This window comes from Elaeis guineensis, chromosome 4, assembly GCF_000442705.2.
Source record: "Elaeis guineensis isolate ETL-2024a chromosome 4, EG11, whole genome shotgun sequence".
NCBI classification, from domain to species: domain Eukaryota; kingdom Viridiplantae; phylum Streptophyta; class Magnoliopsida; order Arecales; family Arecaceae; genus Elaeis; species Elaeis guineensis.
In genome coordinates, this window is record NC_025996.2 from 18775369 (window position 1) to 18799121 (window position 23753).

General features: G+C 35.8%; 1 protein-coding gene across 1 annotated transcript; it reads right to left on the bottom strand.

Annotated features, from left to right (window-relative positions):
• Positions 1–17750: 17750 nt before the first annotated feature.
• LOC105043573 (vacuolar iron transporter homolog 2-like) lies at positions 17751–18725 on the bottom strand. The gene has a single exon (XM_019850012.3). It carries the CDS (start codon positions 18659–18661, stop codon positions 17954–17956), a length of 708 nt encoding a protein of 235 aa, XP_019705571.1. The 5' UTR covers positions 18662–18725; the 3' UTR covers positions 17751–17953.
• Between the last annotated feature and the right edge of the window lie 5028 nt (positions 18726–23753).

A 23753-nucleotide genomic window follows, 5' to 3' on the forward strand; every position in this document is an offset into this window, starting at 1 on the left:
CATCGTACCAAATCTTACCCATCCAGTCTACACCGGTGGGTTCCGCATATAGGCTGACATTGTTAGCGCTTGGAACGGCGCTCGTGATTGGACGGGAGTGCTACCTTTGTTTTTTGTTTTTTTTAATTATTATTATTATAATTTTACTGAGGTGGCCAGAATAGCCATACGGCGAAAAATGAGGCAGCCATGTATCGCAAAGGTGGTATATAATTGAATTAGCCCTGATGTGACATAGATGCCTCCTCTCTACCCTCATCTCTTTTATTTCAAACAAGGTGTGAAAGTCCTAAATAAACTTATTTTCCAAACTACCAAGTAAGGGTGTAAGTGGTATGGATAATATTTATTTAAATTTATTTTTATATCCGAATCAATCTAGATACGGATAAAAATTTAAGTATTACATCCGAACACAGCATCCGAATCAGACACGTGATGGCCGCATATTTTTTAGGACAAAATCTTAAAGAATATATAAAAATTATCTTTTTATCATTATATTAATCCAACTCAGATGGTGATAAAAGTAAATTCACTAATTTTTATTCAATAGAAAAATAAATACTCGATGACTAATAAGAAATAGTATAAAGATCCAACGAAAGTCCAAAATAATTTCATTTATAGATAGTTAAGTAAATAACATCTAAAACGCTATATTTCTCGTAGATTGGCTCTAAATCTCATAGGATCTTCTGTATCTAAAATAAAAAAAAAAATAAAAAATAAGTTTTACAGATTGAGTCAGAATCTCTAATTCAATTAAGTATTTTATATAGAAAATAAATTTCAAGTTGCATGATTTTCTATTAAAATATCTTAATAAGTACAAAAACATGTCATAACAAGCAACATAGATTCGAAACATATATTTTGCTTAAAATAAAATTTTCAATTACTCAAAGATCGACCTTCCATACTCTTATTCTTCTAGTCTCCCTTACTATGGCAATGATTGCCCATGGTTAGCTCTAAAAGAGATTAGATCCTGAATGCAACATGCTGTCCATTGTTCATACATCAATGATCGCTTTATTAGAGGTCTGAAAAAAAAACTAGCTCTAATATCATACAAAAAAATATGCTCTCATCAATACATACCAACAATCAGTTCTGTTTGACTAAGTCTAAAAAAAGCTAGTCTCTGACTATAACACACTGTTCGTCGGTGTGTGTTAGTGATTGCCATATTAGAAGCACGAAAGGTGACTAGGTCCTAAATTTGTGTGATCATAATCAGATTAAAGAACAATAGATCAACATACAACACATTTTGGTGCAAAAAAATATAATTCATTTTTCACTAAAATATAGATATTTGTTCAAACATTTCACTAAGCATTTTTGGATAGAGCATATAAAATAATTGATTTAACCATAATACTATAGCAATACATAAATATAGAATTAAATATCATGTACGGTCAAATACATTAAGGATAGAAATAACTTACTATTTTTATCTTATAAGATTCTCATGAAACTTTATTAATCAGGAATATCGAGAAAATTGATTAAATGAATGTTGATTAGGACAATAATATTGTTATTCTTCCATTATTATTTATTCTTTTTTTCTTAAGAAAAACATTAGCAGAGTCATAATTTTTCTATCAAAAAATTCATAACTTTTAATATTAAACAAAATTTCAGTTCATGGAAAATGGTACACGTAACGGCTGTTATAACCATAAAGGGAAATCCGTTATAAATTTATATTGGAATAACGCCGGCATCAAAACCTTGGATCAGCTTCCACGAAAGGAAAAGTGAAAAAATCTTCCTCGAACCAATCCCCAGGACAGGACTATGGTATCAGCACGCCGGTAGGCTGATAGCTATCAGTTTTGTAGTTCCTTTCCGTGGAACGGAGGTAAGTCAGAAACTGCTGTCGGACCTCAAGCTATCCGCGTTCCTTGGTAACGACGCTTCACTTTTCTTGGTGCTTGTGGCCGCGGAAAAGATTCGAAGGCGTTGAAGCTTCTAGGCGACGTGAAGGACCAAAAGTAAACCCGTAGCCAGGGTTGGAATTGAATCGGCCGGATCGGGTTCTATCCTCATCCAAGTACGATCTTATCCTCATCAAAATATGATCCGATATAATTTTTTAAACTTTAGATCGGACTCGGATCCAATTTTTTTGAAAAAATATAGGTTCGAATCCGACCCGAGCCAAAATTCAAGACCGGCCCGAACCCAATCAGATCGATCCGCATCCAAATTCGAATCAGATCCGAACTCAATCAGGTCTAGATGAGCCTGTTGCGGAGGGAGGAGAGGGGATGAGCGGAGGAGGGGACGGTCGGAGGCGAGGGAGAGGAGGGAGAAGTGAAGGAGGGGGAGGTTGGCGGAGAGAATTGAAAAGTACTGGAGAACGCCGCCAACCAAAAGACTCTACTGCCGTGCCTTCGAGCGTCCCCTCCGTCGAGAGCTTCTGCGGCGGCATCGCAGTCGATGGCTTCAGGTCGTCGCCCAACATGCTGATGGAGCTCATCTGAGACACCGTTCGATGGAATCTGTCGCGGATCGCAAGCAATCTGAAGTTAATCATCTTTCCGAACCCCTTCTGGGAGGATCCGGACAAGACACTCTAGGATTTGGACCTCTAGGGTTGATGATGGGAGAGCTCCGCCACCATCAACACCTCCGACTCCCCTCCACCACAATCACCATCTCCCGAAGTCAAGTCCGCCGCCGCCTCCACCTCCGGTATTGGCACGTCATCTTTTCTCGGCAGCTGCTCCCTCCAATCGAAAGGGAGACTTCTCACTCCGATCCTTTTTGATTGTACCGAAGTCAAGGCAAAGATGGAGGTGGGCGGAAGGGTCGGGCCTGACTTCAGGATTAGGTCTGGGCCAGGCCAAAGGTCTGCCCGAGCCCGGCCCAAAAGTAAATCGGATCCAATTTTTTAGGCCCGAATCTGATCTGAATAGTTTTGGGCCGAGATCAAAGCCCGGTCTGAAGCCGGTCCTGCCCGATGGACCTCGAGCTGATCCTGTCACGCCTCGAACCCAACATCTGGATCAGATACGTGATGGCTGCACACTCCTTAGAGCAAGCCCTAAAGAATATGCAAGGCCAAATTAAATCATTACAATCTTATCAACCATAATATTTAATTTCAATAATAATTCATAAAACTTGCATAATTACAATTAACATTCCTTCAATCCTTTGATCAGGTATCAACGGTACTCTATCTATGCATCCACTCACTCACAAATCCATACCATAGCCAACCATGGACATCTTGTAACTCTGAGAAGAAAAGAAAGATGAAGGGGTGTGAGCTTTACAACCCAGTAAAAATTTCCATATCATACTAATATAATAATATAATATGAAAATAAAGATAAGCAATAACACATAAAAGTCGATGTTCACTGTCCAGAATACTGCAAACATTTATAGATTATCCGTTTTATCAAAAGAGATGCATTATCATATGTTAATAAGTGAAACAATTTTATTCAACGATTATTTCATACCTTATCTTTCTATTTTTTTCTATTATCACATTATCTTTAATCTTTTTCTTTTTTGCTTTGGACTACTAGGATCATGCGATGATCTTTTATTCAGATCGATTTCTGTGATCTTCTTCGGATTGAAATATTCATGATCTTTCTCGGATCAAATTCTTCCACACATAAGCCTGTGGGGGCTGTCTCAGGCATAAACTCCTGACAGGCTATTCCACATGACAAGGTCAGTCCAAACCATATTTTTCTTTCTTTTTATTTTCATGAAATTATAATATTTGATTTCATTAATCAATTCAAATTTTGCAGTATAATAAATATGTCATACTCATATAATCATGCCATCAATCGCTGATACATATGTATTGATATAACATATTCATGCTCAAAATCACATAAATAGATAACAGTGTCTCAGGTATAAAAAAAATTCATCGATCTCAAATCCAACGATACAAAATCAATGAGATAAAACCAACAGTAAAATAACATATATAATGATGATCATGTACAGGGATTCTTACCTTTATCGATGACTGATCCAAGCACCAAAAATTAATTTTCTTCTTTGATTTATGAATATCTTTAACAAAATATTCCACTCAATATCATATGCAGACAATCATCTCTTCATAACTCTGATCAAATATAAAAATCATATATGAAAAAAATTATCTGATAATCGATCTCAATAACATAAATCTAGGACCTCTCTCAGGATTAACCAAATTTAGGATTTATCTAAGTATCTGGATCCTCCATTGATCCATAAGACTTTCATAGAGAGAAAATCCATGAAGAGAGAGAAAATTTTAGAGAAAGAAAGTGAAGAGAGAAAATTTTTGTATCCTTTAGACGAGGCAATCATGGTCGAGATCATCAGAGGTCCTATCAGAATGACTTAATATGAATCAAATGTTATAAATTTGAAATAGGATCGGACTGGGATCAGATCTACTGCATGAATTTTGGAGCAATCTCAAATCATCTTATTTTCATCTCAAGTTTATCCTAAAGTCTGTGATACAGTTAGAGAGAGAAAGAAAAAAATTCTAGAGAGATAAAATTCATAAAGAGAGAAAGATCTAGAGAGAGAAAATAGAGAGAGAAAATGTAGAGAGAAGGTAGAGAGAGGAAAGAGAGAAAGGAGAGAGAGGAGATTTTCTCCTTTTTTTTATTTTTTTTTCTTTTTTTTCTTTTTCTTTTTTTTCTTTTCCTTCTTCTTTTCTTTTTCTTCTTTCTTTTTCTTTCTTTTTCCTTTTCCTCATCCAAAATAGGGGCATCGTCCCCCTCCATCTCCTCTCACGCTCATGCGGCCAAGGAGGGCCGACTCCGACAGCAGCCGACGACGATGCATCCACAGCCTCGGTGACAGCCCCAACGGTGGCTGTTGCTGGTGGCACACGGAGGAGAAAAAATAAGAAAAACAGGGATGGCCCTGTTCTTCTCCAATTCGACGGCTTGCCGTCAGTTGCCAGCAAAAGAAGGATGCCTAGGAAGGAAGAAGAGTAGGAAAGGAGCTTACCTTGCTCCGACGGTCGAAAAGAACTCCGACGACCTCCTTTTTCCCCATCTAAGAACTCACGGATCCTCTTGAAAAAAATCCCTCAAATTTTTTAAAATCTCTTCAAAATACCTTTTGTAGATACCTAAGGGAGGGAATGAGGGTTTTATAAGGGAGATTTTCTACCCTTACTCGGACTCCTAGAGGAGAGGAAGAAGACTTCGATGAGGAGTCTTCCTCCTCTAATCGGCTTTCTTCTTTTATTTTTGTTTTGTTTTGTTTTTTTTTTTTTGTATGGGCCATCAAGGGTTTACAGGCCCAAGAACCTGGGCTGTTACAATCTCCCCTCCTTAAAAAAATTTCATCCTCGAAATTAAGTTATATTGTTTGAGATACATACATAAAAATATATACTTATCATGTCATTCTCACACTTCTAATAATGCCTTGCATATTATTTATTTCTCATGATTTTGTTATAACAAAAATTATTTAAAATCTTAAACTCATCCCTTCTTATTGATTTCTCAACTCTTTTTTTTTTTTTGGAAGAACAGTAACATTTTGATCTTGTATTAAAATATCTTAATTATTTATCTAATACATTCCACTCAAAGTTCATAATTATCTCAGACTACATATGATATAAAAAAAAATAAAAAAAAATCGAATATTGGATACTCTTCATGATCATCGATTTCTTTCTTCTCTTGACCTTCCAATTAATCTAATAGATAGACTTTTATCTTAAGAAAACCTCAATCTTCTATATCAGTTTGAGTAACAATATTAAATTTAAAAAAATATGAGATCTATGTCAAGACATTCTAGGTTTGAACTAATAATAGAACTATCAAGCTGTTAATAATAAACTTGAGATATCTAAGATTTTTTGGCATTATCTACAATGAAGCAACCTACTGACAAAAATTATCCGACTATGATCAGATTAGATCAAAATTTATAGCATCATTTCATTATCAATAAAATTCTTCTTTATTTGCAACTAATATATTCCATCATAATATCTTTTGATTTAAAAGATTAATATTTCTAATCAATTTAATCCACCATGCTTTTGCTGCGCACTCTGATCTTAATTTATCAAATTATATAAGTCTATCAAAGATAAAAATATCCTTATATGTTAGATCAATCCAGGATAGATCCAACCTTCAAATTTCATATAAGACTTAGGACAAAATTTTAAGTTTCTTTATCTTTACTATCTTTGGGTATAGCATATAAAAATTAAGTCTTGATCCACTTCCTATGTTTGAAATCATTACATAAGTTTCATCACTCTTCAAGCATCCAACATGTCTAGAATCAATTGAAGTTAACCTTAGATTTACCTTACAATCATTTAGATAATTTCTAAATCAATCTTTTTTTTAAAAAAATTAATTTCTAACTTGACGAACTAGAAGAACTCAAGTCAACATCCTTAAGTAGAATCAACTTGATTATTTTTTATAGAGCTCCCTTCATCACAATCCTTAATATTAATCAATAAATCCATACAAAATCTTGTCCCTTGTATAAGTCATTCAAAATTTAATACTAGCAAAAAAATTCAAACTTTGACTTGAATAATTAATACACTTCATCATCTTCAACAGTCACAAGAAAATTTTAAAAAAAATCTAATCCAAAGATAGTAATACGAATTATTAAAGATTTCATCATAACCTATGTATCATACTCTGACAAAATAAATTTTCTTCTTTAATTTAACAATAATATCAAAATACTTTTGATCCACTTAGAAAAGTAAACTTTTGACTTGAAATTCAATACAACTTAAAAGATCAAGGAATCATATTCAGAATATGATATTTTCAGTAATCAAAGATTTTACCAAGATGTGTATCTCATATTCTCATAATAAAATTTAAGTATATTTTTTATTTAAAATTTAGTTTCATATATGATCCTCTTATAGGTTCAATGCTCAAAAATATTTCTCTCTCATATGATATAATTTTTTTCTTAGACCATATCCTAATTAACTTTCTTTTGATAAGTCCAAAAATTTGTAATGCTCAAATAATTAATATCAAAATCAAAAAAAAGTTATCATGATCTCCATCCATATAAGTTTAGCATTCTAAAATCATCGAGTATACTCAACATAATATATCAATACCTTCCACTTCCTTCTAAAGTCAACTCTTCTTATATTCAGGCCACCCTACTAATTGAAATCCAAGATATAACTCATCAATTTTATTATGGACATCATACGCTACTTATGCATAAATTTTATCTTAATATCTATTGATTCGAAATCTAAATACTGAATCTTCTCTTTTATATCTATCATGTTCCTCATGATCATAACGTAAGTTCAGATATCACTAAAACTATAATTTTGAATAATTATAACCTTAAACTCAAATATCACTTAAATCATATTTTCTAGTGATCATAACCTAAACTCTAATATCATTCTATCATATCTTTAATGATCACAATCTTAAACTCTGATATTATCAATCATACTCTATTGATTATAATCTTAAATTTTGATATCACTTATATGACAATCCCTAGTGACCTTAAATCTGAGCTCTAGTACTGTTCTATCATATTCTCTGATATCACTCTGTCACATCCTATTGATCATGCATAAAGTTTTGATATCACTTCATAATCCCTAGTGACTTAAACTTAAGCTCTAATATCATTTTATCAATCCTAATCACTTATATCATAATCCCCAATGATCATAATCTAAACTCTGTTATTACTCTGTAATATTTAAATCACATATATTATAATCCTTAATGATCATAATCTGAGCTCTGTTATTACTTTGTCACATCCTATTGATCATACATAAAATTTTTAATATCTCTTCATAATCTCTGTGATCTTAAACCTAAGCTCTGATACCATTCTGTCATATCCTAATCACTTGTATTATAGTTCTCAAATGATTATAACCTAGGCTCTGATACCATTTTGTCACGCCCCGAATCCAACATCCGGATCGGATACGTGATGGCCGCACACTCCTTAGAGCAAGCCCTAAAGAATATGCAAGGCCAAATTAAATCATTACAACCTTATCAACCATAATATTTAATTTCAATAATAATTCATATAACTTGCATAATTATAATTAACATTCCTTCAATCCTCTGATCAGGTATCAACGGTACTCTATCTATGTATCCGCTCACTCACAAATCCATACCATAGCCAACCATGGATATCTTGTAACTCTAAGAAGAAAAGAAAGATGAAGGGGTGTGAGCTTTACAGCCGAGTAAGAATTCCCATATCATACTAATATAATAATATAATATAAAATAAAGATAAGCAATAACACATAAAAGTCGATGTTCACTGTCCAGAATACTGCAAATATTTATAGATTATCTGTTTTATCAAAAGAGATGCATTATCATATGTTAATAAGTGAAATAATTTTATTCAACGATTGTTTCATACCTTATCTTTCTATTTTCTTCTATTATCACATCATCTTTAATCTTTTTCTTTTTGGCTTTGGCTTTGGACTACTAGGATTATGCGATGATCTTTTATTCGGATCGATTTCTGTGATCTTTCTCAGATCGAAATATTCATGATCTTTCTCGGATCAAATTCTTCCACACATAAGCCTGTGGGAGCTGTCCCAGGCATAAACTCTTGATAGGCTATTTCACATGACAAGATCAGTCCAAATCATATTTCTCTTTTTTTTCATTTTCATGAAATTATAATATTTGACTTCATTAATCAATTCAAATTTTGTAGTATAATAAATATGTCATACCCATATAATCATGCCATCAATCGCTGATACATATGTATTGATATAACATATTCATGCTCAAAATCACATAAATAGATAACAGTGTCTCAGGTATAAAAAAAATTCATCGATCTCAAATCCAACAATGCAAAATCAATGAGATAAAACCAACAGTAAAATAACATATATAATGATGATCATGTATAGGGATTCTTATCTTTACCGGTGACTGATCCAAGCATCAAAAATCAATATTATTCTTTGATTTATGAATGTCTTTAACAAAATATTCTACTCGATATCATATGCAGACAATCATCTCTTCGTAACTCTGATCAAATATAAAAATCATATATGAAAAAAATTATCTGATAATCGATCCTAATAACACAAATCTAGGACCTCTCTCAGGATTAACCAAATTTAGGATTTATCTAAGTATCTGGATCCTCCACTGATCCATAAGACTTCTAGAGAGAGAAAATCCATGAAAAGAGAAAAAATTCTAGAGAAAGAAAGTAGAGAGAAAGTGGAGAGAGAAAATAGAGAGAGAAAATTTTTGTATCTTTCAGACGAGGCAATCATGGTCGAGATCATCAGAGATCCTATCAGGATGACTTAATATGAATCAAATATTATAAATTTTGAATATGATCGGACTGGAATCAGATCTACTACATGAATTTTGGAGCCATCTCAAATAATCTTATTTTCATCTCAATTTTATCCTAGAGTCTGTGATGCAGTTAGAGAGAGAATGAGAAAGATTCTAGAGAGATAAAATTCATAAAGAGAGAGAAAGATTCTAGAGAGAAAAATTCATCAAGAGAGAGAAGATCTAGAGAGAGAAAATAGAGATAGAATCTAGAGAGAGAAAATGTAGTGAGAAGGTAGAGAGAGGAAAGAGAGAAAGGAGAGAGAGAGGAGATTTTCTCTTTTTTTTATTTTTTTTCTCTTTTTTTTCTTTTTTTTTTTTTTTCTTTTTCTTTTCTTTTCTTTTTCTTTTTTTCTTTTCCCTCTTCTTTTCTTTTTCTTCTTTCTTTTTCTTTCTTTTTTCTTTTCCTCATCCAAAACAGGGGCATCGTTCCCCTCCATCTCCTCTCACCCTCATGCGGCCAAGGAGGGCCGACTCCGGCCACCCTCCGACAGCAGCCGACGGCGATGCATCCACAGCCCCGGTGACAGCCCCAACGGTGGCTGTTGCTGGTGGCACACGGGGGAGAAAAAATAAGAAAAACAGGGATGACCCTGTTCTTCTCCAATTCGACGGCTTGCCGTCAGTTGCCAGCAAAAGAAGGATGCCTAAGAAGGAAGAAGAGTAGGAAAGGAGCTTACCTTGCTCCGACGGTCGAAAAGAACTCCGACGACCTCCTTTTTCTCCATCTAAGAACTCACGGATCCTCTTGAAAAAAATCCCTCAAATTTCTTAAAATCTCTTCAAAAAACCTTTTGTAGATACCTAAGGGAGGGAAGGAGGGTTTTATAAGGGAGATTTCCTACCCTTACTCGGACTCCTAGAGGAGAGGAAGAAGACTCCGATGAGGAGTCTTCCTCCTCCCATCGGCTTTCTTCTTTTATTTTTATTTTATTTTGTTTTTTTTTTTTTATATGGGCCGTCAAGGGTTTACAGGCCCAAGAACCTGGGCTGATCCGAACTCAAATCTAGCCCCAAACCCGATACAATGCCCGTCCCATTCGCCGTTTGGCCTTCACGATAAGAACCATCATGAGCGAGATATGATAAGTGCCTCCGATCCTCTACCGTCAAAAATAAATATATTATAATAATTATTCTTGAAGTTTGAAATAATTATAGATTTTTTTATCTAATATTTTATAAATATATGTCCTTCTACTTAATTTTTACTGTGAGCATGACAGATAATTACCTGCTAATGTCTTTCTATTTAATAAATTAATGATCTCAATAACATCATTACCATCTGATCTATTTGAATATTAAAATATTTTATATTTTTATTTGAATAATATTTTATTTTTAAATTTAAATTTTTATATTTGATGAGATAGTTATGTGTATATTTTTAAAATATTAGGTAGGATCACGTAATTATCCCAAACTCAGGATAGTTTACTCAAAAAAAAAAAAAAAAAAAAGGAAAAAAGCACAACCGTGAATGAGCGCCACCCAGGAGACTATCTAATCAAACGGCTCCTACAGATGGCAATAACCCGAGAAGGATTAGTTGTCAAGCATTAGCAGAGAGTCGGAGAAGGAAGGGTCTCCGTTCATTCTCGTGATGAGAGGGAATAAGAAACGGGTGACGGCTTCCGTTCTCGTCGTGCCTTCTATTGGGAAGAGAGCAGGAGAAAATTTCTGTTCTCAATTTCTCCGTTCCTGTCCGCAATCATTGCTGTCAGATTTTCTTATTCCGATTCATGGCTAATGATCTTAATTTTGAAGTCGATTCTAGTTTCAAGAACTATGCAATTTACCCAATAGATCTGAGGATTCGGTTGGTTTCTTTTTGAGTGATCTTTTATGATTGACGAGTCTTGGTATAGAATTTTAGCTTTTCTTGCCGCTCAAACAGATCTTGCCCACCTTTCACACATGACACAGCGGTGGGTCTATTTATCCAAAAAAAAAACTTTTAACGTTACCATTAATTCTGCTTTTTTGTTAATTGTTGAGATATTGCTACCTTGCATTCCAGCCAGAACTTAATTCTTGACGTGGCGTTAGATGAGAGACGATGACAACTGATACGTAAACCATTTTTGCTTTTGGACTGCGGGGGGAAGAGAGGGACGAATTGAGAGCGTATTTTACGGCTAGGAGATTCAAAATACATGAACCCGCAACTCATATAATTCTTATGATTAACCATAATGATTCTTTACATCACAAACAACAAAAATCCTAATGCAAATAAAGTCATCGAAGCTGGAATTTTTAACTTTTATGAAAGCATCAATCATTCTGCCTTGCATTCAGACTGCAACGTAGGTTACGCTTTCAAAAATTTACATTGCTCAATGCCACTAAATCTCTAACGTACTTGTCAGCCCGGTCAAGCTCCACAAGCATCTCTTCTAATTTTTTATCAGCTTCCATTAACGTTTCACAGAGATGTTCTCCACATTCCTTTGCATGTTCCATCTCTTCCTTCACCTTCATCCACTCTTTTTTCACCAAAACAAGGTTCTCTTCCATTGCACGCCTCTCTTTCACAAGGTTCCCTTCGATCATTGTGTGCGTTGAGGATTTCCTGACACCTTTTAATGAACTATCCTGTGCTATAGTAATGCCAGATATTGGATTTTCACTACAATAGGATGCTTTATGAGATGAAACATATTCTGGTGAAAAAAAAACGTTACTATGACTCATATTCTGCATGTTGGCTCCCGTGAGAATTGAGCTGCAAGTTCACTACTTTTTGAGAGCGAAGATGGCAGAAATTGCTCTGCAAAAAGTGCTGTTGAAAAGATAACTTTTGAATTGGAAGTGGGAGACTCACGACTTTGCTAAATGCATGCTCCAATTGTTAATCTGCATGCGAAAGAAACACCAAACCACGTTAACTTTATTAGTTATTCTATGTAGTAACAAAGATAAAGACGGTCCTTTTTTTTTTTTTTTTTTCTATAAGAGAGAAGGGGAAATCTTCTTGACTCGACTTTTCGTTAACACTATTTGGATTGAGAGAACTGGAGAGAAGATAAGAGAGAGGGGAGAGAATATAAGAATCCCTTGTTTGGCTAGGACAGAAGAGCAGACAAAACTCAAGTTTGTTTAGAAGTTTAGTGAGGAGAAGAGAGGAGTTAGAATCTCTTATTTGGACGGTTAAATAAGGAAAGAAGAAATGTTTAGATTTTTCTGATTGAATTAAAGAAGAAATGTTTAGATGGAGAGAGTATGTTCCAGCCATCCTCATTTGAGCGACATTCGAGCTCTTGCTCATTCCTTACGGGAGTTTAGAGCCTTTTACATTATATACGAAAGAAACCAGCCTTCGGATTACCTTGCTAACTTGGCTCCCAGATTGATACCTGCATCCAGTCCTTTCAGAATTTTTTTCTCTCAGCTCAACTACCTAGATTGTTGATGCTAATATTTCTGGTTTTTTTCCTTAAAATTGCCATCGGGGTTTACCCTCTCTTACTTAAAAAGGAAAAAAAAAAAGATAAAAGAAAGAATAGAAGAGAATTGAAAGAAGAGGTTTCTCTGGTAGCCTATTGTTAAGTAGTTGGATTTGGAGGTTTTTTTTCACTCGGGTCTAAAATTCTCTTCTTCTACTTTATCCTCTCTTCTCGGACAGGAAGTTCTCTTTTCTTCTCTCTTTCCCTTTCTTTACTTCTCTCCTCTGCTATATGAGGCGTAGGAGAATGAGAACAAGCGTCAGGGAATACTAGAGCTATACATCACCTTCTATATATTTTCAATCAAAGAAGAGCCCGATGGTAGTATCCACCTTCCTTTAGAAAGCAATATTTCTAAACCGAAACTAATTTGAGAAATGCATTTTATTAAACCAACGTCAGCAATAATCGCCAAATACTATTCAAGCATTGAGTTGGAGGAGAGGTAATTAATTACATGGTGGGACAGCGTCCAATGACCATTCGGCAGGGCATTACCATTTGAGACGAGGATGCAAAAGTTTATGTTACTTGCCTCAGAGTCGCTCAAAGCCAGCTCCTCCGTTTGGGACTCCCGATGTGTGAGTCACTGCTCCGGGGATGGAAGAAGCTGGGAGAAGAGACTAGATAAAGGAGCGTGGAAGACACACGCCCCTAGTTTCATTACTTATAAGCGTCATGATGATATTATCACAAAAAAGAAGGGGAAAACAAAAGAAAAGAAATTTAGTTCTCTTTGGGTAAATAAATTAGAAATTTGTTTCTTATTCAACAACAAAGAAAAAAAAATTGGGGTTAGGTATGGTTTTCGGAAGTCAAGGTCAGGATTTTTTTTTTTTTTTTTTTTAAGGTGTAATGGTGAAGTTGAGTTCAGATCTTGGGAGTAGTTTGGAAAAAGTTGGTCTCATTGCCTACATCCAACAAAAAGGCCCTCCCCTGAGCTGGATTTAGCGGATAAACAAAGGCAAGGCGTGTGGTCAGCACGCGAATCAGAGTAAAAGAAAATAGGAAAATGGAAGCGTGTCGCTAACGGCCAGACCGCCCATAATATTTTACAGTGCCTCTTGGCATCACATGCATGGAGATGTGAGCATATTGATGTGAACATCCCTTGACCTTGTGAGTTTGCCAATGTGAGTTTTATTTTTGAAAGATGACCATGTGAGTTGCTTCTAGCGTGGATTGTGTTTGAATGGCTTTGGTGATCAGTGTAGATGCTGTCCTCTTGCTTGTTGGGTTTCCTTTTGGTACACCGTATTGTTACTTTGTTAGAGTTAAACTAGTGCTATAATAGGACAATGGTTACTCTTGATCGAGGTTTATGAAGTACGCTGGATCTCATTGTTGTTATCTTATTCACTCATGATTTTATTTGAACCGTCAAGAGTCAAATTGATATTTTAACCAGTACTTCAACGTGGCTTAAAAGTTCGGACAAGAAATACCTTAATCTTAAATTTATAAAAAATTCAATTAAATCTTATAACTTAGTTTTTCGTTGTAATATGGCACGGTCGTCTATATCTTCATTAGAAATCGGTATCATATGTTAGTCACATGATTATAGATATTTCTAAAATTTCAAAAATATTCTTCCTACTAAATTAAATATGAGCAGAGAAACGTTAAAACAGGATCACGTAGGAAACCCAGAACTATGGCCTAGCTAGTTTTTGGTGCGAAATGAGAAGACCAGGGTGCCGAACATTGGTGGTTCTCAAGGTCCAACAGAAAGTGCCTCCTCTGAGCTAAATTTGGCCGATAGACAAAGGTAAGGTGTGTAGTCAGCACTCAAATAATGATAAAAGAAAATAAGAAATTGGAAGTATGTACATATACATGCAGATGTGAGCATGTCGATGTGAACATCCCCTGACCTTGTGATTTCAGCATGTGAGTTTTATTTTTGATAGATGACCATGTGAGTTGCTCTTACTGCCAATTGAATTTTTTTGCTATGAATAGTACAATTGATTGTGTCTGAATGGCTTGGGTGATCTGGGTGGATGCTATCCTTGGTTGTTAGGTTTTCGTTTGGTGGACGTTATTGTCACTTTGTTCGTGCTCAATAACTGCTATAATAGGACAAGATTTTCTCTTGATCGTTGAAGTAGGCTGGATCTCTTCTAGTTATTTTATTCACTCACGATTCACGTAAATTAAGTTGACATTTCAATCAACCTGCCATGGTTTATGATACAAGTTTGGGAGGAATTGTTGAGTAAACATAGCAGTTTTGTCTGTAGATTAGATGGAAACTTGTTTTTTGTAATATTAATTAGAAGTCTTTGATTTAAGCTGATACGAATTTTATTTTATTTTATTTTTTTGGTTGGGAAGGGGGGGGGTGGTATATTGTTGCTTGTATATCACTTTCAAGAAGAAAAAAGGGGAAGGGATGGATGACAAAGAAAGCATTATATCTGTAGTAGTTGAGTGGTACAAGTGAACCTAAACCACTTGGAGATTGTGGCCAAGTAGGTTATAACAGAATGCTTTGGTCATAAATAAATAAATAATACAAGATCGTAGCAGAATGCTACATCATGGAACCCCCATCCATCCGCGATGGTCTGGCTGGCCCGCCCATGCGTGCCCCCGCTCTTGTTTGTCTCTTGTCATCTCCATAATCTCCTCTTAAGTTTTCTTCAGGAATTATTTTTTAAGTAATCTTATAACCAGACGGGATGTGATACGAAGCAACAAGTGTACCCCATTTTGTACCCAGGATGAGTGCCAAAACTAGGTTCAGTGCCCGCATGCACAAGAAACTATTTGGTGGACCATATCTACTGTGGATCGACGGTGGAATCTTTTTAGATGGATTTATTTTGTCACATGATCAAACTATTATGGATTCGTTTCACTCTAGATTCACAGCTATCTAATAATTTCTCCCGCATGCAGTGGGTAGGTGGCTAAATATTAAGGCTTTGGTGTTTGTTTGCCTGGGGGTATGCACTAGGCTATGCATTGGGTACACAAAGCATTAAAACAGAGGCATTTTAAGACTCAAAGTAGCCAACAATGTTCCATGCTTGTCATATGCTTTGAAATAGCCTAAACATAGTGAATGGCTTTGGAGCAGGGCTTCCATTCTGGTGTTATTCCATTACCATTGATTCCTAGTGAAAGTTCTGCAAACACTTTGCAACCGTCATTATTGCGGTCTGTGCATTAGCAAGCCTGCCTACAATCTCGATTCCAGTTGTTTTCAAATAACGAAAAGTGTTTTTATTTGATCTGTGTTGTTTGATCCGTGGCAGTTGGGCAATTGCCAACGAAGGCTCAAGGAGTTACGAGATCACCTCAGGCTTTAAATAGAACATATTTTTATCAAAAAAAACAAAAAAAAGAGGGAACATATCAGGGCTTAGTGGTGGAGGTGATCTCTGATCAACGGGGTAATCAATGAAATGTAACTCAAACTTCCAGCCATCCTTCAACCAAAATATTGCTCTGGTATTTTTTTCTTTTTTTATTGACTAAGTCTACGCAAGAATTTCTCCAAACGATGGCTCATAATCCCGATCATGGCTAATTTGACCACTAGTTGTTTTTGCGATTTCAACTCCCAATATTTCCGGTTAATGGACTTGCCGATAGCTAAACATTTAAAAATTCTTGCGTGTAGAACTCTTGCATGGTTCTCACTTGCAAGTTGTTCTTTCTCAAGCTACTAAGCAACCTCTCACCACAACATGGATTATATCAGCTATACCGGTCAAAGGTCATGTTGTGGCATTTGGATGGTTCACCAAAATAAAAAGTGAATTTTGGCTTCACGATGAATCAAATAACGAAAATAGCTAGGCCAGCAGTTCAGTTACATGCAATTAACCAGACACAAAAGTGAATGACCATTAATTTGTACGAAAAGGAAAGGAAAGAAAAATCAATATTACAAGCATATTAGATTTCCTTTGAAGCGTAATAGCAATCTATTTGACATTCGATTCTTCAAGCTTCATTGCAATCTTTCTTCCTTTTTTTGCTTGAGCAAAGACCTTCTCTACAATGTTACTACGTTATCTAATTGATGATTTCTTTAGCATGACTGTTATATCTCTTGGAAAATTGAAGAACATTAAAGTGCCTTCATTTTCATTTAATTTAATGGCATGATTAACACTCGATCTTGTTACCATATTGAAGTTGGTCTCATGTATGTATGTAACTTTGCAGATGCACAGAGCAACGAATACCTGAAGAAAGATAGCCTATTATATTGTAGCACTAGCTAAAGGGAGGCCATTTGTACGTTGAAGGTATCAACTATGAAATGCACTACTTTAAGTTGGCTTCACGGATTGCCACTCGTTAGTTCTCTTCTTATTATCTGCACTACTTTTAAATGGAACTTCCTGGGTAAGTTGAATAACCAACTTTGTTCCCCATTTTCGTGCCTCCATAATGTTCCTTTCAATGGCTTTCCGATGAGGATATCTGCCCTATTATTAGCAATCACAAAAAAATTTACGAAGGTGGGTGCAATAATGAATTCTCAAAATTTGCATCCACATGCATGTCATCAAGTAATAGAGAAAGATAGGGTAATTTGTTGATATTTAAAGGGATGACCGCTAACAAAGTAAATATTAAACATGGAATTGGAAAGCAATTTCTTTGCTCTACAAAAAAGAAGAAGAAGAAGAAGAAGAAGAAGAGAGAGAGAGAGAGAGAGAAAGAAAGAAAGGCCCTTTCTCCTCAATTATAGAAAATTCGGTTTGCTTTATAATTAATATAGGTACAGACCAGGCGAGGCTATCTTGGTTGGTGGACATCGCTCTAGTTGACACAGCACATACCTCAAAAAATTATTGTTGTCGTGGGAAGGCCTAATCAAATGAAGACTGCGACCAAACAATGCATCCATATCAAACCCCGGTTAATTATACATATTAAAGTATAGATGCAAAACATAATACACATCCATGTGCCCAATTAGAGCCATTTTGTATCTTAAAAAAGCTAAATAAAAGATGCTAACATTCAAGTACAGCTTCTCCCCCTCCACTTCTAGGAGAATCCAACCTAAGAATATAACTTTCCCCAAACATAGGAATCTAAATTTCTTAAGCAAAAAGCAACCTAAGCTGAGGACACATGCATCTTGAAAACAAGCCCAAAGAGCCTAAGAACTCCATAGGTGACCAACATAGCCAACCATCCTCCAACCAGCACCCTCAGCGAGGACTTGGAAATGTTGGCTCCACCAAGGACTGCCCCAGCCGCACCGAAACCTGCCAACCCCAGCGTACTCACAGCACACACCACCCCTACCCTTACACCCCACGACTTTATAAACCCTCCTGCCAACAAAGGCAACAGGGCCCCCACCGCGAAGGCCAACGCCGAGGCCCCGGCAGCCATCAGAGGGCTGGGCAAGCTCTCCTTCTCCTTGTTGCTGCTTTCCCTGCTCTCGAGGGTCGCCCGCTCCATCTGGGCCACCTCGATATCGTATTGAGCATAGACCGAGACGAACTCGCCGATGGCCATGCTGCAAGCCCCTGCGACGAGGCCGGCGAGGCCCGAGACGAGCATGGCCTTCGCAGTCTGGTTCACGGCCCCTACGCCGATCATCAGGGAGGCTACCGAGACAAGGCCGTCGTTGGCTCCGAGGACGGCGGCACGGAGCCACTGGGATCGAGCCGAGTAGTCTATGGGAACAGGTTTTTGGTTGGATTCAGGGTCTTGGAGTTGGGATGGAAGGGTGATTTGGGTGCAGGGATCATTCTTGGGATTTGGAGGAGGTGTGGAGGGGGTTGCATGGATGTGGGAGCTGGGACAGAACGACATGGCTGCAGGCCTAGAAAGAGAGGAGGGGAGGGGAGAGGAGAGGAGAGCTCAAGATGGCTCGGTGTTGGGGGTGCGTGGATGGAGTGTGGAGGCCACACGCCGTAGCGTTATATAAGGAAACACAAAGGAGACGAAATCCAGTAATAGGTAGCGGTTTTTGGGGTTGGTTATCCTCCTCTCAACGGGAATAAAAGAAGGACCTAGCGCGGTGGCCAGCAAAGTTTAGTGTGGACGGGGAAGAGATTCGGTGGGACCCACCGAAATGGGGCACTATAAAAAATGTATGGCATGTGGTCACCACGCGCAGATTGAGACTTCTCCAGCACCGAACGGCAAACGGTTAAGAGCAACGCAATATACTACATTAAAGATTTCGGCTTTTACTACCGTTTTCTGTGGGCACGTCTCTTAGCATGGATCTCGTTCGCAGGCCGGCTGTAAAAAAATATACACCATGCCATTGAAGTAGTTGCGATGCAGGCATGGCTTTGACCTTATGCCCTTTCTTCGGAAGAAAAGTAAAATTACAAAAATATTCTCTCAATAAATATATAATTTTATTTATATATATTTAATTTTTAAAAAATATAAAATTAATTTTTTAAATTTTTAATATATTTCAAAATAATCCTACTACCTACATACAAACAAACAATATTAGTTTATTAGTTTAATAGACGTAAATATTCTTCGATGATATAAGAGAAATTGTCGGTGAAAAAGGGATGGAGATAGAGAGAGCTATCATGGAGGAGGAGGACGAGATCATGAAGGTCAGCATGGAAAGAGAGGGTGGCACTAGGACTTCATAGCGGGTAGGATTGGAAGAGGAGGACGACGAGGAAGAGGAATGAGAGGTGGAGAAAGGAAGGGCCATCGGTGAAAAAGGGAGAGAGCCATCATAGAGAAGGAGGGCTCATGAGCGGACTTAGAGGAGGAGGATGATGAGGAGGAAAAGGAGATTAGGTGGAGGGAAGGAGAAAGAAGGATTGCTGATGAGAAGGGATAGAGGTGGAGAGGGCTACCATGGAGGTGGATGGCTCATGGATGGATTTAAAAGGAGAAAAAAATGAGGAGGAGAAGTGGATAAAGAGAAACAGAAGAAATATGCAGAGATGAAGTAGCCACCATAGAAAGAAAGGGCTTATGGCTAGGATTAGAAAAGAAAGAGGACAAGGAAGAGAAGGAGATGAGGAAGGAGAGGGGGAAGGAGGGGTTATTGGTGAGGAAGGGACGAAGGTGGAGATAGCCGCCACTCATGGATGGAGGAGAAGGAGAAAGGAGAGGAGAGAGAAGGAAAGGTCATCGGTGAGCAATGGATAGGGGAGGACTTATGGATTAGCTTGAAGGAAGATGATAATGAGGAGAAAAAGGAGGTGAGAAAGAAGAGGAGGAAGGAGGAAGATGGACAAAGAGAGGAAGGAGAGGGGAGCAATCGAAGAACAGAGAGAAGGTAGGGAAAGAGTAATTTGATAATTTTATAAAATGATGATATTATATGATGGTCATATGATATTATTTCATGAATAGAGATAAATGGTAGGATTATTTTAAAATATTTAAAAATTTTGAAAGACTAGTTTGATATTTTTTAAAGTCGATAGGGTGTAAATAAAATTGAATTAAAATTATTTTTTTTATAATTTATTTAAAAATAATATTCTCAAATGAAGTTTCATAATGATATGCTCATAAATTAATTTTTTTTGATAAAATCATAATTTAAGTTTAAATATGTACATATGGTTAGACATCTCCAAAAACTTTAGACTTATGGGAACATTAAAATTTACTATGATCCCCAAAAATAAGAAAAATCTTCTAGGCATCTCCACTAGCAGGAAGTAAAATTTTCATATTTTTTTAATTTCTTTTTTTCACTCTATATTTTATTTTTCACCAACTCCAAGAAAATTGCTCATGTTCATTGCAGATGCAAAATTTTAAATATTTACTAGCATATAACTCACACAATATACAGAAATATAATTATTTTTTCTTTTCTAAATGTTCTTAAAAATTAATTAAAATAAATATAAATAATAGAAATAGAATGGAATACAAATAATTATTTTTTAAAATAAATTTTTAATATTGATATTATGATACACTATCATGATACAAAACTTGGCTAATATATATATATGCTACTATAAGTAAAATATCATATTATAACCAAATAGATCATGATCGGACTTATCTATAATAAAAAAATAAAAAAATAGAATATTTAAATATAACATAATGGGATCATTAGTTGTTGTACTTTTATTTTAAGTGAGATCATGATAATAAAAATGTAACAGAAATTAATAAAATATCAATACAATCTAATGATTCATGATGCAGGACATGGATAGAAAAATATTTTTATTAATTTTAGTATATATTAAGCAAATATTGTTATTAATAACATCATTAACTTTTGTATGAATTTAGTAATATTAATAAAAATTTAATAAGCTAATAAATTTTTTATTAATATAATATTATGTTATTATGAATAAGAGGCTTACTTGTCATCCAAGTTCTGTTAATGGTATTATAAATATATGTATATAGTGAATGAAGAGCTCATCACAATTAGGATCTTTATTTTAATATATATATATATATATATATGTATGTATATATATATGTATGTATGTATGTATGTATGTATGTATGTATGTATGAAAATTAGTTGAAATCTTACCAGTTTGGTGCCTTGTCAGCGAAGCATGGCCTGGTGCTTAGGTCATGCGGAGCGGCAACATTTAGGACTCAAATTAAATAGCCGAAGGGGATAAAAATTAAAAATTACCAGCCACCTTTAGTATTCATTGCAACTTGATGAACTAAGCGTATATAATATTGCAAGGAATAAGTTAGTGTGCGAGGAATCTCATGATTGTGTCTCATTGTTATTATTCCCTCCCTTCAAAAAGTATAACTCAAAAGGCAAACTGCTCGAACTCGTAGATTCGAAAAATCTAAATTGTTTAGTTTTTATTTCTTAAAAACCCTCACTCCAATCTTCCTCAAGATTAATTTTGACGGTAATATGATAAACAGGAGTGAAAAAGCTAGATTTATGATCCATAACCCGCATTTGAGACTTGTGGTCACGGATGGGAGTGTCACGACCCAAACCCAACACCCGGGTCGGATACGTGATGGCCGCACACTCCTTAGAGCAAGCCCTAAAAAATATGCAAGGCCAAATTAAATCATTACAATCTCATCAACCATAATATTTAATTTCAATAATAATTCATAAAATCTTGCATAATTACAATTTAAATTTCTTCAATTTTCTGATCAGATACTATGACACTCTATTTATCCTTCTGCTCACCCGTAAATCCAAGCCATAGCCAATCTAAGTCATCCTGTAACTCTGAGAAGAAAAAGAAAGATGAAGGGGTGTGAGCTTTACAGCCCAGTAAGAATTCCCATATCACACTGATATAGTAATATAGTCTGAAAATAAGGATAAGCAATAAAATATAAAATCTCATGTTCAATGTCCAGAATAATGCAAACATTCATAAATTTTCTGTCTTGTCAAAATAGATGCATCATCATATATTAACAGGTAAAACACTTTTGTTCAACAATTATTTCATATCTTATCTTTCATTTTTTCTTTCATAATCACATGATTTTTAACAGTTTCCTTCTGGCTCTGGACTATCCAAGTCTATACCTCAATCATCATCTGGATCGAATCCACTTAAAAAGTCTTTCAAGACTGTCCCAGAATGAGCTCCTGGCTGGCTGTCTCACGTACCAAAGCCCGTGAGAGGCTGTTCCAGGCATAAGCTCCTGGCGGGCTGTCCCAGGCATGAGCTCCTGGCCGGCTGATCCACCTGTAAGCCAGTGGGGGCTGTCCCAGGCATAAGCTCCTGGCGGGCTGTTCCACATGACAAGGCTAGTCCATACCATATATCTCTTTCTTTTCATTTAATCATTTTATGTTGATTTCATCAAATCAATTCTGTCTTGCATTATGATCAATTCAGATATGTTATACCCATATAATCATGCTATCAATCTCTGATACATATATATTGACATAACATACTCATGCTCAAAATCAAATAACAGTATCTCAGGTATAATAAATTCATCGATCTCAAATCCGACGATACAAAACCAACGATGCAAGACCAACAGTAAAATAGCATATATAATAGTGATCATGTACAGGGATTCTTACCTTTACCGGTGACTGATCCAAATACAGAAATCAATATTCTTCTTTGATTTATAAATTTCTCTAACAAGATATTCCACTCGATATCATATGCAGACAATCATCTCTTCATAACCCTCATCAATATAAAAATCACATATAGAGAAAATTATCGATAATCGATCCTAATAACACAGATCGAGGATCTTTCTTAGGATTAATCAAAATTAGGATTTATCTAAGCATCTAGATCCTCCACTGATCCATAATACTTTTAGAGAGAAAAAAATTCATGAAGAGAGAGAAAATTCTAGAGAGAGAAAGTAGAGAGAGAAAGTGGAGAGAAAAATTTTCGTATCCTTCAGATGAGGCAATCATGGTCGAGACCATCCGAGGTCCTATCAGGGTGACTCAATATGAATCAAGTGTTACAAATTTCGAATAGGATTGGACTGGGATCAGACCTACTGTACGAATTTTGGAGCAATCTCAATTCATCATATTTTTAATTCAAATATATCCTAGGGTCTGTGATGCAATCAGAGAGAGAGAGTAGAAAGATTCTAGAGAGATAAAATTCACAAAAAAGAGAGAAAAATCTAGAGAGAGAAAATAGAGAGAGAATCTAGAGAGAGAAATTGGAGAGAGAAGGTAGAGAGAGGAGAGAGAAAATTTTTTTTTCTCTTCTTCTTCTTTTTATTTTATTTTATTTTATTTTTATTTTTATCTTTCTCTTTTTCTTTTTCCTTTTTTCTTTTCTTTTTCTTTTTCTTTTTTCTTTTCTTTTTCTTTTTCCTTTTTCTTTTCTTTTCCCGTGGTTTCCTTTGGGGCAAAACAGGGCATCGTGCCCCTCCATCTCCTCTCACCCTCAAGCGGCCAAGGAGGGCCGACTCCGGCCACCCTCCGACAGCCGCC